Raw genomic sequence first — 14,015 nt, 5'->3', positions numbered from 1 at the left:
GGATCGATCAACTGCCAAAAGATGAACCAATGGTGATACTGGGCTGAGACGTTGCCATGGAAACCACAGCGATATTGTCTGACTTGAGAACAACCCGAATCAAATGGATTACCTTCAGCCTTCTTATTTTTCTCTGCTTTGATCAAAGTATCTTACACTTTTTTGCTATCTGAACTTTTATTTCCCTCCAGAAAAAGCTTTTCTGGAAACGCGATGGCCATTGCGCCGCACCAACTGCCGTAATCCAAACACGGCCGCACCGCACGCTCATATACATGCTCTCCCTAGCATTAACGAATCAACCTGATCAATATCTTCCATAAAAATAATCCTTCAATAAGAAGGAAAAAGAACCCCGCCATGCGCTGGCAACAACCCCAACCAAGCACCTGGGCCCGCTTCCTAGGCACAGGCGCGCTCGTTTCATTAGCCATAATCACATTCCTCGTCTTCGAGGGCCGATTCTCCAACGACGTCACCAAATATGCACTAAAGTCGTCGATGATACCTCCTCCTAAGGACGGGTCGTTCGGCCGCTGCGCAAATGGCACCGAGAAGTGGGAGTTTGTCGCGGGGCGGGACGCGAATAACCATGGGCTTTCGGAAGAGCAGTGTCTGGCGGCTTTCCCGAAGCTGTTTGTGGAGGCCGATAAGTCTGTTGAGGGGAGGAAGGCTAATTTGGTGAAGTATGAGGAGCTGGATGAGTTGGTCATGGAGGATGGGATGTTTAGGGCGTTGATTTATAATGGGGAGGTGAGTTTTTCTTCTTGTTGTCTTGTCTTATCTATAGATGGTATGCGATGTTCTAATAGGGCGCTTTGGAACTAGTTGTATGTTGTCGACTATGCGGATATGACCTATACGCAGACTCGAGCCAAGTCGACTCTGAGCTCGCTCAACCGCGCGCTGCAGGCCGTCCCGGATCGACACAATATCCCCAATGTTGAGTTTGTGTTGTCCTCGGACGACTTCAGCAACGGTAAAGGACCGGTGTGGTCCTACTCCAAGCGCGACGAAGACAGCACTGTGTGGCTGATGCCGGACTTTGGGTACTGGTCCTGGCCGGAAGTCAAGGTCGGCCCGTACAAGGAGATCCGACGTCGGATCGCGGCCGTCGACGACGGGGAGGTCGCGCCAGATGGCAGCGTAACCCCGGGAATGTCTTTCCAAGACAAAAGGAAACAGCTCCTCTGGCGCGGAAGCGTGAACACAAACCACGAGATCCGGGGGAAGCTGCTCAAGGCCGTGCAGGGGCAGAGCTGGGGGAGCGTCAGGGTCATCGACTGGGACGAGGAGAACGACGTCCGATTCAACCTGCTACCCATGGAGGAGCACTGTCGCTACATGTTTCTAGCACACACTGAAGGACGCAGTTTCTCAGGAAGAGGCAAGTACCTCCTCAACTGCCGGTCCGTGGTAGTCTCGCACAAGCTGGTCTGGCGCGAAGCCCACCACGCGGCTCTGATTGCGTCCGGACCAGACGCGAACTTCGTCGAGGTCGAGCGGGACTTTTCTGATCTGCACACCAAACTGGAGTTCCTGATTGATAATCCCGAGGCTGCGGAGCGCATTGCTAATAACACCGTGCGGACCTTCCGCGATCGATATCTGACGCCTGCGGCGGAGTCGTGCTACTGGAGGTATTTGGTGAGACGGTATGCGTCGGCTTGTGAGTTTGAGCCTGTGCTGTATCATGCCGATAAGGATGGGAAGAGGCAGATGCGTGGGACTCCGTTTGAGAGTTGGATTTTGTCGGGGCATTAGTTCCCTTCTTTTCTAACATTTTTCTCAAGAGAATCCTAGGTTTGATAACCGTGTATATGAAGGGAGTTTGGGGAAACGCTTGATGTTTATTTTCTATATGTATATATGAACCACTATGATGACTATGACACTATGAATATTCTTGATGATCGATGAGATGACCTTATGGCCTCAGGCCGCCTGAATTCCCAACCCGGAAAAGACCCAGACATCCACTCAGCGTCATCTTTCATCTTTCATCTTTCGTCATTTCCCCCACTTCTCTTCGTTGCACTCCTATGCTATACCCCGCAGTTTCACCGGTGACTCTCCCCTTGCCGCTGATATTTCGCGCATGTGAGCCTGACAACATTGAAACCTTGCCTAACCGCAACCACATTGTCTGCACCCGACTGTACCCGGAACTGAGCATGAGATTACAACATGGGGGAAGAAGAGAGTCAGACGACTGTTGGCGTACAAGATATTGATTGCTCTGCTCACCCTATACTCTGAGCCTGCTGCTGACTGTGCGCCCGTTCTTCGTCACACCGGTTTGGTCGGGGAGGAAATGCGCAGATCGACAATGCCGCCCCACGGCTTGAAGCCAGGGGCCGGGGGCCGGTGGGTGGGCCTCTCAAATCCCGACATCTTCGCGAGATAGTTAGAGTTCTAGCGATTGACTAATTATTGAACTCTTTCGGATCGGGGCTGCGAGCCCCGGGATTTGCGTTCCTGGTACCTGGAAATCGGCGGATAGGAACCTACTAGCTGTCCAGAGTTCGGGGGGTTTTCGGTGCCATGCATCGCGCGCCGTTGCATTCGTGGTTTGGATTTCGACGGTCGTTGCTGATGACGAACCGGTTGCTCGTCATGTTTGCTCGTTGTTGTGGTTGGGACTGCATGGCTAGGACCAATGACGGACCATCGATCTTGGGTACGGATACACTGTGTGACGTTGCCAGATGACTCTATGCACATCGGATGTTGTGCCAGCGGGCAGAAGAACCATGGTTCCTCCTTTTCCTAATGGATTTAGGCTCATCTTTTCCGGTAGATTGCTTCCCGCTGATCCTAGTAGCAGGGGCGGTGATAGGTGTGCTGGGGTGGTGGATGACTACTAACTATAGTACAGCGAAGATCAAGGTCGTCAGGACGGGATGGTTAGATCAGTATTGACTGGGGCTGGTTTTCTGATCAATCTATTCGGCCCCCGAAAGCCTCGGACGACGTCATAGCATACTTCTCATCTTTGCAGCCGTCCCGACAATCTGACGTGCCTGAACAATGACACCTAACACGCCGAATAATATTATCTGTTGTGGCGATCAAACAACATAGTTACATTGGAGAGGTGTATGCAATCGCCAATATGTCATTCCGCCCGAGGTCTTTCTCAGGCAGCGGTTGTCCTCGGGCCCAGGGAATAATCGCGACGCAACTATCCTGTCAGCGCACCCGCAGCCCCCTTGGCAGTACGACCCACCGCTTGTCTCAGATGCCAATCTTTAACATTGACCAGACAAGGTCAAGTCAATTAAGGGATAGCGGATGTTATCCGTTGATCCATGCCTTGTAGATCCTGTTGCGGGGCGGTAATTTACAATTGCTTGGAAGAGACCCGTTTTGTTTGGCCGGTATGAACGCATTCGCCGCATTCGGACCCGGCTGCTCGAATTTCGCGTCTGCTTTGTCGGCCTTTCCCCATTGTGAACCACATGTATCAATTTCGAATTCTCCGAGTGCAGTCCCAAGAATGCCCACTGATACCCAATAAGTGGTCCGCCTGGCGTTCGCGCATGATGACCCAGTCATCCTACTCAAAACGTCCAAACTCCGCCACTTTACGCGCAGATGAAGCCTACCAGAGTGTTGAGCCCCCACAGGCTGGTTGCCAGTCCAATGGCCTGCCGATGCCTTCTCTGCAAATTATCCAGACCGGTAGATGCAGTCCCTATTGTGACCTGTGTGACAATCAGGTGATGGATGAGTTCAGCCGCCCACCGCATATCAACCCAATGCGGCCAAAAGAATGCTGGACTTGGTCGTTCGAAGGCTGTCAGTATAAATAAATGGCATGCTTCTCAGAGGAACGGATATGGCTCCTCAAGAATTCCATTCTCTCATTCCAAGCCCCGATCTGCGTGCCTCCCAACCATCTAAACCTTGCTAGCATTTTTCTCCCTGTCGATCACTATACTTTATCCTGTTGACGCCTTCCGCGCATGATGTGGTCCCCTGCGATAGCTACGCTGACGTCGGGGCTATTCCTCCTGGCCCCGAGTGCCATTGCGTCTCCCCTCAAGGCTGCTGAGGGCGCTCGGCTGGTCATTGACGCGGACTTTCCCGACCCCAGCTTTGTCGAGACGCCAGAAGGGACCTGGTACGCCTTCGGTACCAACAGCAAAGACAAGAAGGTTCAGGTTGCAAGGTCCGAGGACTTCGCGACATGGACGGTCCTTGACACCGATGCCTTGCCTAACGTGGCACCTTGGGAGACAGAGAAAGACCACTGGGCGCCGGACGTGATTCGACGGGTACGTCCTAACGTAGCATATCTATATAATAAAAGCAAGACCCACTAACAGAGCACCCCAGAACGACGGCAAATACGTCCTATACTACTCGGGAGAAGCCAAGGCACTGCTCGACCACCACTGCGTCGGCAGCGCCGTCTCAGTCGGCACCGACCCAGCAGGCCCCTACATCCCAACAGAGACGCCTCTCTCCTGCCCCCTGGACCAAGGCGGCTCCATCGACCCCGCCGGGTTCCAGGACGTAGACGGCAGCCGGTACGTGGTGTACAAGGTCGACGGGAATAGCATCGGCAACGGCGGCGACTGCAACAACGGGATAGAGCCGAAGAAGCCAACGCCAATCATGCTGCAGCGGGTAGCCGAAGACGGAATCACGGTCATCGGCGGACCCGTGGAGATCCTCGACCGCGACGACAACGACGGGCCCCTCGTCGAAGCCCCCAACATCATCTTCAAAGACGGCACCTACTACCTCTTCTACTCCACCCACTGCTTCACGGACCCCAACTACGACGTCCGCTACGCCACCTCCAAGTCCCTCACGGGCCCCTACGTCAAAACCAATGAGCGCCTGCTCAAGACCGGCGACTGGGGATTGATTTCCCCCGGCGGCGGTACCGTCTGCCCCTGCGGCGATCGCATGCTGTTCCACGGGTTCTGTGCGGACAACAAGCGGTGCACGTACGTGGCGCAAGTGAGCCTGTCGGAGGGGAAGGTGGTTCTCTTGTAGAGTGAATGAATGCGCACATCTATCTATCTCTATCTAGTCTGTTCTGGAGCCCGACTGTCTAACAGTCAAGGCAAGTACCATCGGGTGGAGTTTCGGAGGGAGTTCGGCGGAAAGGCGTCTGTTTGTCTTTTCTTTTCCTTTCTCGTGTTAATCAGTTCTTCATGCATTTTTTTCCCTCATGGGAGGACAGGGAGGGCGAGTCGTTCAGGCAGACATGTCTATTTTCGATCTTCCATCAAACGGTCCTATTCTACCACCTACCCAGATACTTTCTTATACTATAACTTACTTGAACTCTACGGGCAAATAATCTATACATCCATGCCGAATTCGCAAATACTAGTATCCAGTATAGAACACTATAATCCAATACACATCTATCACCACAGCAATCACACAGTCCAGAACCAGGACCAAACCCGAGATAATACACGCAACGCAACGCAACGCAGCACAGCGCAATATATCAAACGTAATTAGTATTAACCGAAACAAGCCCAATAGGGGAGATTATCTACCAAAGGAAATATCTACCGAAAGTGAGTAAGTGCGTAAGTGCGTCATCGTCAGCGTCGTCATCACCGTCTTTCAGGGACCACGTGTGTGCGTATGTCTGCATGCATGTATGCATCCACGTATGTATGTATGCAGAAAATAAAAGAATATCAAAAGAAAAGAAAATGCAAGAAATGCAAGAAAGCCACTCCATCCTCGTCATCTTCTCCTCAAGAGCCGAGACAAGCCGAGGTACGTACAGACCTACATACACCTGTAGTATACGCACGCACGTGCGTACGTAAATAACACACCACATATAGGCAAATACGCACGTATGAGAGCCTCAGGCTCCTGGCCTCATCATCACAGATAGACAAAGAAGCAATTGACGAGCCTGAGCCTCAGGCAGACACACCCCCCGACGAGGAAGTCGTCTGAGCTCTCCGACCAGCCTTGATACCGCGCACCCACTCTGCTGCTTCAGCGACGGCTACGTCCGGCGCAGTCTTATAGTTCAGCAAGTGGCCCTGGATCTCAGCGGCGGAGATTTCGCCTGCGGGGACTGCGTCTGCGAATTTGGCTGCTAGGGAGCGGATTTCGGTTGGTGAGAAGCGGCTGAGGGGGTCTGTTTTCTTTATCTTGTCGATATTGGTGGTGGTGGTGGTGGTGTTGGGGGTGGAAGAGGTGGTAGGAAGAGTCTTTCCAGCCAAGTTCTTTGACTTAAGAGCCGCAGAGTGGAAATCTTCCTCGCGCGCGGTGTACATAGACTCGAAGAGGTCGCGGATGTCAGCAGCAGCGGAGTAGCCGAATGCGATAGACATGTCGACACGGCCGGGGCGGAGGAGCGCGGAGTCGAGTTTGTCGATGTGGTTGGTAGTCATGATGAGGATGCGGCCCTCGGAGGCGGCGACGCCGTCGATGACGTTGAGGAGGCCCGAGAGGGAGACGCCCTTTTGGTCTTTGGAGTCGCTGGCGTCTTTGGCGGCGGCGGAGGCGGCGGCGGCGGCCGGAGTATCGGTGACAGTTGCGAGGTCCGATGAGGCGGCGTCGGGGGCATCTTTTGCGGGGGAGCTGCTGTCGGAATCGCGTTGGTGGGTGATACCGGCGCAGTCGACGTCTTCGAGGAGGACGATGCAGCGACGGGGGAGTCCGTGGAAGAGACCCATTAGGTCGTCCTCGGTGAGGGTCTTGGAGCTGAGGTTGAGTAGGTACATTTCGAGGCCGAGGAGACCTGCGGCGGCGAAGCTAAGGCTGGTCTTTCCGGTACCGGGGGGCCCGTGCAGCAGGTAGCCGCGGCGGTAGGGGATGCCGCGGTTGGAGTACCAGCGGCGGGTGCGCGGGTGGAGGTACTCCTTGATGTCGTTGACGAAGGCCTGTTTTTGGGCGGCGTCGAGGACAACGGTGGAGAGCGGGCGCGGGGCGCGGGCCATGCAGCGGACCCAGTCGACGGTGAGGGAGCGGTCGCGCTGGGCGCGGTAGATGACGGTGTTTTTGCTGTCGCGACCGACGTAGGCGTGCTGGGCTTCGGCCAGTAGTTCCTTGAGGACGGCTGGGTTGCGGCCGAAGCACGAGATGTAGAGGCGCTCGGGGTTGAGCATGAAGAAGCCGGCGTTTGGGTTATTGTCTTCGCGCACACGGTTGAACCAGAGCAGGTGTCCACGGAACCAGAAGTAATGGCGGCCCGCGGCGGGCGTGAACCGCAGTCGTTTGAACCGGTCGCGCGTCTTCGTCCTGGCCCAGTACTCATCGAAATCGTCCAGCACGTTGCCGTTCTCGTCCATCTCGTCCTGCTCATTCCAGGCGTCTTCGCCGTCGCGCTCGCCATCCATGTCGTCGAAAAAGTACATGCCGGGCGATATGCGCGTGGCGGCGATGAAGTGGTGCATTTTCTTGGTGAGCGGCTGCTGCGCGACCCAGAACAAAACGTGCTTAGAGATTTCGTCGTCCATCCGGATCTCCGCCGTCGATACGCAGTATTCTTCGAGGAGGTACCAGAACCGCATGACCAGGTAGTTGGCCGAGAAAACTACGACGGCTGAGAGGGCGAGAAATGGCAGATAAGCGGAGAGATCCACTTGCAGGTATGTCCTCAAGAGGCCCGAGACCATAGAATAGCCAGGAATGAACGCATCGAGGAGGGCGGCATCGGAGGGAAAGACGGAGTCGGTGGGGGTGACAGTGCGATTCATGATGGGAGGGTGTTTTATCCAGGTAGGTGTGGTGGGAGGAACAAAGCATTTTTCCCAAGAAAGGGAAAGGAATGAGAAGATATATATAGATTATCGAGATAAAGAACACACGAGCAGAGCCTCACGACGTCATCCTTGTTGGTGGCTTGCTTGGGTTACCATCGCAGCCTAAACAAACGCCGCATAAAGGCGTGACAAGGCTCCAACCGACCATGAAAGCATCAGCAGATCGTCACTTGGGGCTGACTGCAGCCTAGTGCAGATCGATCCAGATCTAGATCCCGCTCCAAGGGGTCCGGGTGCTGTTGATTATAATATTAATATAGGGTATCTAAATAGCAATGGAGATCTTGTTGACCGAAAAAATACGGGCCCACCATACATCTCAAAAGAAATTATCCTTCACCGTATCGACGACATCAGTCGCCCAGTCCTTCACCTCCCCCACTTTGCCCCAGAGCGTTCCCCACCACGTTGGTCTCTCGTCGTCCTCAGTCCCGGGGTCGGGGTTCGGACGTGCAGGTGCTTCTGCTGGTGATGTAGGCTTGGAGTCTGCGGGAGCCGCGTGAGTAGGCGCAGCCGCAACAAAGGTGCTGGTAGCGGGAGGGTCCGATGGATCCTCCACCCCTGGAGCGCCCGCATCGGAGTGCAGGCCAATTGGTTTGAGCGGAAGGCGCAGAGTTCCGTTGTTCGGCTGGGGTGGAAGCCCCAAGGAGTCACATATGATGTTGTACACGTTGACATTTTCTGTCCGAGTTAGCATAACTGACGTCTAGAAGATCTACCAGAAACGAGGGGACCTACGAAATGGTTCCACCCGGCTATTGGGGGTATGGGGAAACGCTGGGCCTCGCGCGACAAAAATCGCGCGCATGAGCGGATGCTCGTGATCGTAACCATGCACCCCGCGGGGGTGATACTCCTCCCCATCCTGCAAGGCTCGCGCGGCGTCGAAATCGGATCGTTCGACCACCACCCAGCCAGCCTTGGGGATGACCCACAATGGTGCGATGCGGTCGTTGTTTTGGAAATGGTAACGTTCGGGCATGGCCTCGCGGGTGTAGATCTCCACCGCGTGGGAGTAGTTTTCCCTCAAACTATCCAGCTGCCTCTGCAAGGTCTCAAGGTGTTCTGGTTGTTTGGGCCGGATACCGCGCAACGGCCACCCGTCAATATGGTCGACGAGGTTGAGGTCGATGAAATCGTCGAGCTGGACCAAGCGCTCCGTCGCAGTCGTCGCCATCCCATGGTCCGAGACGATCACGACATTGACGATCTCGGTGAGGTTCCGAGCCTCCAGGCCGTGAAACAGGCTCCCCAGCATCTCATCCACCTGTGCAATTGTCCCACGGATCTCTGTGCTATTAGGCCCGTACTTGTGCCCATCCGCGTCGACATTAGGGACGTAAGCCGCAAGGAGCTGCGGGCGCGCGGGCGTTTGATCCTCAGTTTCCAGCCCCGGCATATCAAGGAAACCTAAGAGACGGTCCACCTTCTTGGACAGCGCTTCGGAGCCATTATATTCATCCAGATAGGTTGGATCCACGCCACCAATGTGCGCTTCTGAGCCGGGCCACATGTGGACAGCCGACTTCATCCCATAGTTTTCGGCTCTCATCCACAGGGGTTCTGCGTTCCACCATTTCGCCTGCATGCTGATTTCTTGGTGGGTGTAGTAGAACTCCTCCTTCAAGGCTGGATCCCAAAACGTATTTGATACCACTCCATGGCTTTCTGGATACAGTCCGGTCATCAGGGTGAAGTGGTTGGGAAAAGTGACGCTGGGGAAGCTGGGGAGCATATATGGTGGCGACACGCCGCCTGCGACAAATGAGTTGAGGAAGGGGGTCAGGCCGCGATTGAGAAAGTCGGCCCGGAATCCGTCAAGAGATATGTATATGGTTGTCGGAGCGAAGAGTGCAGTGCCATTCGATCGGAGCGGTTTGGTTTGGGACGCGCGGAATCCGATGGATGCCTTGTACGCTCCCAGAAGGAAGATGAGGAAGAGAACAAAGATGGCCGAAAAGACCAGACTCAATTTCCACCATGTCACACGTCGGGATTCCTACACCGACGAATCGTCAAAAGATTAGTCTCGGACCTTGATCCTCGCGAAAAGAGCGACAGCTACGATCATACCTGAATAGGAGGGTACTTCTCCTGACTGTCCTCGTCCAGGTCCGACTCGGAGCTCAGCAACGAACTCTCGTCATCCCGGTGCCCTTCCTCCATCTCGAACATCAACTCCCCTCGGCGCCGTCTGCCATCTCCATGTCGCGCTCTCCTCCGCGATCGTCTTTTGTTTGTTTTACCAATCCGAACGGTACTGTGGCTGGGGCTAAAGATGCGACGAAGCCCGTGTGTGGGCCCGCTCCGAGTCAAGAGATTCTCCGTTTCTTCCTCCTCCTCCAACACGGTCTGATCATGTCGGGAGAGCTCTATTGTTGTACGAGAGGCACGAATAAACTCGTCATCTTCGGAGTCAGAATCCTGCTCCGACGGAGACCGCAAGGAGTCGGCATCGTCATCGTAGCCGCTGGGAGAAAGGAGGGAGGGGTTGGCTAAGTCACGTCGGGAAGGCATGGGCGGACGAATGCATGAGGTCGGACTAATCAAACGCTAAACGACAGAAGAACGAGAAAACAACAAAGAATGGACGAGGAGCGAAAGATGAAAGAGACGGTGAAGTTGAGGTATTGAAGGAGAGAGAGAGGGAAAGAAAGAAGAAAGAGGAGAAGCGGCGATCATTTTCCTTGACCTGTTTGGGCTTAGTCTCTCTCCGCCCTCATCTTTCTCCTCCAGACTGGGATCGTGGATCTTCGTTTGTTGACATCTCGTCCTCTACAAAACTTTCTAGAACATCCATGCCTGACAATGCAGAATTATACCGGACAATAGTTTTGTTCTATGCTTTCACTCTTTGTCTGCACAATTAGAATCCAGGCAGAGTCATCCTGTCAAAATGGCTACTATAAATACTACTCAGAGGCCCAAACCCACCAAGCCCAATCGAGCATCGAGCGTTCTATGAAATAACTGGTTAAGTACATATCCCATCTCTCACCTACCAAACAATCCAGATCGATACACAGACCATGGCAGCTGCCATCCCCCAAGGGGATGAGTTATGCATCCCCAACACCCCACAGTATACATTTTACTTGGTCTTTGCTGTCCCAGACCAAAACTTCCCATCGCTCGAGCTGCTATTTCAAATTCTGGCACGAATTCGCACCCGCCTATACGAGGTCTTCGACTCAAAGGCGTCCATCAAGGCTGAAGATGGCGACATGATCCTTGAGGTGGACGCCTACGAGCCAACCCGCGAATCCGCCGTTCGTGCTGCTACGTTCGCTATCGAGCGTGGCATTCGTAATTGGGACTTTGAGATTCAACTAATGGGTAGGATTATGTACCCAAAGAACCTCGAATTCCGCATGTAAGTATAAGAGAGCGCGTCTTCTTGTTTGTTTACTTGCTTTTGCTACGTTTCGATGGTCACAGGGGCTCAACTCGTAGAAGACATGACACTCCAGGCCTCGGTCATTTATACTAAGAAGATCACCATTTCCTCTTTACCTCATGATAAACCAGTGTCATAATAATACACGTATAATATACCCAAACAATGAGAGTGAGTGTAATTCCTATCCCAGTAATCCCTCATGAGCCTCCCCAACCGCCGGTTCTGTAACAGCCGAAGGGGTTGGAACACCATGGACAAATGCTTTAGCCTCGCTAATATCCACCTGCAACTGACCAAACAGATGTTCAAGCTCGGGGTGTCTTCTCATCGCAAAACCAATATACCGCGGTTTGATCTCCCTCCATCGTTCCCGAATAACTGGGCCATACCGATCAGCCAACCATTGGATATCTTCGAAATCGCGGGATTTCGACCGAGATGCTGCGACGCAGACTTTGCCTTTGAAGATGAGAAACGGATCAAGGAGGCAGCAGGGGCCTTTCCTGAAATATCGCCCTTCGACTGAACGGGAAATGGGTTGTACGCCGCTCATGTTGTATTTGGCACCTGGAAGTAGCTAGGTTAGCGCGGACTGTCTTCAGATGGAGGACAGAGAGGGGCACAATTCACCTCCAAACATCTCACAGATGATCTTGACACGAATTGGGCTTCCTGGTTCGCCGGATTCTTCCGACCACTCGAATTGGATCCAGTCCTGTCGAGGTCGAGGTTTGGCCACGAATCCACTCTTTCCATTCAGGAGAGTGATACATTCATGCTTGGTGATGGAGGCGAGACAGTCAATATTATCGGTCTCTCGGGTTTTGCCTAGGACGGTAATAGCGTAGCCACCGAATATACCATGGGGAGTTTGGTTTTGGGTCAGGTGATAGTTGAGGGCAATAGCCGCGTCATTCAGTCGTTCTTGAAGCATGTTGTTATTAATATATGCGATGGTAGTAAGAAAATTCCTTGAAAACCTTGAAGTTGATTTGATATCAATCATTTGGTGATCCATTCCAAATGTCATTTACTAGAAAGAGTGGTTTATGAGGCTTGCTCCTGCCTCGTCTCGACCCTATGTGTACTGCCCCGTTAACTCGCGATAGCCAGAAGAAGAAGCTTCTTCCTTCCTTCTTTCCCCTTCCTATGTATAGAGTAGCCTTCTGCCTAGTATGCCCGCGAAGGGACTTGGCATGGTTTGACCTGAAAGAAATCCGAAACTGTTATCCACCACTACCTGAAACAGCTCATACTTATGCTAGACTGACTAGTTATAAGAGTGTTTTGATCTTAACATCATGACACGGCAGAGTAGCCGAAGTATCTTCATATATTGTTAAGGTAGAGAAACGTTTCAGAGAAGACATATCCATGATATTGCATCTGCTTAGCGCAGGTAGTAGACAGTCTATCATTCGGCATTATATTCCGGTGTAGAGAAGACTTAGGGATATGATTCTCAGAATCCTGTCAATAGTACGCAATAGCTTTCTGAGATGGTAGTATAAGCAGACGTATACAAACCACTTGTACTAATTCTATATGTTGTTTTGTTTCTTTCGAGGGCAACAGGATGGGCTTCATGAAGTTGATAATGGGAGAACTAAGGTTGGCACCGCGGTTCCCCTCAGGAAATACCTACCTATTATCTGGATGCATTGCACAACAATTACATCATTTTCAAACCTTTGATTGGCCTTTCACTGCCTGAAGGTCGTTCGGCCCACTTCATCCCACCTGCAGCACTTGGATTTATGGTCTCTTGTATAATCATCCCAGTGACAGCTTCAAAACATTCGACAAGTATAACCAGTCACAATGTTTGAGAAAATACGCTCCATTTTCAGATCATGAGTTCTACCATCATATAACCTGTGAAGAAGGACTTCAACAAGCTCATCTACTCGAGCAGGAATTGGCTATGAACAGACGTCTAATTGTCCCCCACCGGCAACGCTACGATCTCCCCGGATCCCGCGTTACTATCCTTGGCTGCACGCTCTGGTCAAATGTCCTAGACGAAATCAAGGGAATTGTCAGGTCAACAGTACAAGACTTGAAACAAATTGAAGATCGGACGGTTGGCATACATTATGATACTCACGTGGCAGACTTTACTTGGCTCCAGAGCGAGATAGAGTCAATACAAAGCGAGAACGAGACACAAGATGCCAAACAGTCTATACTGGTAGTGACGCACCATGCCCCGTCCCTCCAGGACACGTCAAGCCCACAGCACGCGAACAACCCTTGAAGCTCCGCCTTCGCAACCGATGTGCTCTCGCAAATCCCAGAGTTGAGTGGCGTTAAAGTTTGGGTTGCTGGACACACGCGCTACACTACGGAGTTCAAGAAACAGGGTATTCGAGTTGTGTCAAATCAACGGGGATATATGCTCCCCAGGACTGAGTCAACGGGACTGAAGGTTCTTTTCAACGTCAAGAAAGTTATACATGTATGGTCTTGGATACATTTGTGGTTTGCTTCATTTATCACTGCTTATTATGCCGTGGATGAGATCAAGTTGAATGGGCCCGGTAAGGGCCATTATATTGTGTACGATGCGTTGATTGAACAATCTTGTCTATTGTTCTTAATTCTGGTGCCCAAAAGAACATGGAAAAGAGGCATCGACGCGTAGGGAAGACTTTATAGCTAAGACAGAAAATCCAACAGGCTTCAGTTAGGGCTTCGCTCAGGTACAGATCGGCGATGATTGGAGCAATTCCTATAGTAATTTAGCGTGACTTGGCACTAGAACTGGGAAACAGTGGAAGAGTGGTGGTGACACCATTTCCTGATATCACTGTACTTCTCATACTCTGTCCTTCCGAAGAGCATGCGCATGG

The 14,015-nt window shown here is 52.5% G+C and overlaps 6 protein-coding genes across 6 annotated transcripts; 3 read left to right on the top strand and 3 right to left on the bottom strand.

Moving 5' to 3' along the window:
• The first annotated feature begins 169 nt into the window (after positions 1 to 169).
• On the top strand, positions 170 to 1,902 carry P168DRAFT_324613 (DUF821 domain protein). The gene is made up of 2 exons (XM_024840866.1): positions 170 to 753; positions 829 to 1,902. The coding sequence occupies exons 1-2, from the start codon at positions 361 to 363 to the stop codon at positions 1,762 to 1,764; spliced, it is 1,329 nt and encodes a 442-aa protein (XP_024695772.1). The 5' UTR covers positions 170 to 360; the 3' UTR covers positions 1,765 to 1,902.
• A 2,069-nt stretch (positions 1,903 to 3,971) lies between these two features.
• P168DRAFT_279168 (glycoside hydrolase family 43 protein) lies at positions 3,972 to 5,010 on the top strand (the record flags this gene model as incomplete). The annotated part of the gene is made up of 2 exons (XM_024835760.1): positions 3,972 to 4,280; positions 4,342 to 5,010. 2 exons carry the CDS (start codon positions 3,972 to 3,974, stop codon positions 5,008 to 5,010), a joined length of 978 nt encoding a protein of 325 aa, XP_024695771.1.
• Positions 5,011 to 5,186: 176 nt separating this feature from the next.
• P168DRAFT_279167 (BCS1 and AAA domain-containing protein) lies at positions 5,187 to 7,697 on the bottom strand (the record flags this gene model as incomplete). Its single annotated transcript, XM_024835759.1, has 5 exons — positions 5,187 to 5,228; positions 5,300 to 5,349; positions 5,545 to 5,623; positions 5,766 to 5,779; positions 5,924 to 7,697. The coding sequence occupies 5 exons, from the start codon at positions 7,695 to 7,697 to the stop codon at positions 5,187 to 5,189; spliced, it is 1,959 nt and encodes a 652-aa protein (XP_024695770.1).
• A 385-nt stretch (positions 7,698 to 8,082) lies between these two features.
• On the bottom strand, positions 8,083 to 10,280 carry P168DRAFT_231487 (alkaline phosphatase family protein; the record flags this gene model as incomplete). Its single annotated transcript, XM_024833283.1, has 3 exons — positions 8,083 to 8,444; positions 8,502 to 9,762; positions 9,837 to 10,280. 3 exons carry the CDS (start codon positions 10,278 to 10,280, stop codon positions 8,083 to 8,085), a joined length of 2,067 nt encoding a protein of 688 aa, XP_024695769.1.
• Positions 10,281 to 10,595: 315 nt separating this feature from the next.
• Positions 10,596 to 11,201, top strand: P168DRAFT_89737 (uncharacterized protein). Its single transcript, XM_024842202.1, has one exon. The coding sequence runs from the start codon at positions 10,793 to 10,795 to the stop codon at positions 11,138 to 11,140; it is 348 nt and encodes a 115-aa protein (XP_024695768.1). The 5' UTR covers positions 10,596 to 10,792; the 3' UTR covers positions 11,141 to 11,201.
• Positions 11,202 to 11,344: 143 nt separating this feature from the next.
• On the bottom strand, positions 11,345 to 12,097 carry P168DRAFT_324609 (uncharacterized protein; the record flags this gene model as incomplete). Its single annotated transcript, XM_024840865.1, has 2 exons — positions 11,345 to 11,730; positions 11,794 to 12,097. 2 exons carry the CDS (start codon positions 12,095 to 12,097, stop codon positions 11,345 to 11,347), a joined length of 690 nt encoding a protein of 229 aa, XP_024695767.1.
• Positions 12,098 to 14,015: the final 1,918 nt, after the last annotated feature.

This window comes from Aspergillus campestris (assembly GCF_002847485.1).
Source record: "Aspergillus campestris IBT 28561 chromosome Unknown P168scaffold_2, whole genome shotgun sequence".
Taxonomy (NCBI): Eukaryota; Fungi; Ascomycota; class Eurotiomycetes; order Eurotiales; family Aspergillaceae; genus Aspergillus; species Aspergillus campestris.
This window is presented reverse-complemented; position numbering and strand designations above follow the sequence as displayed.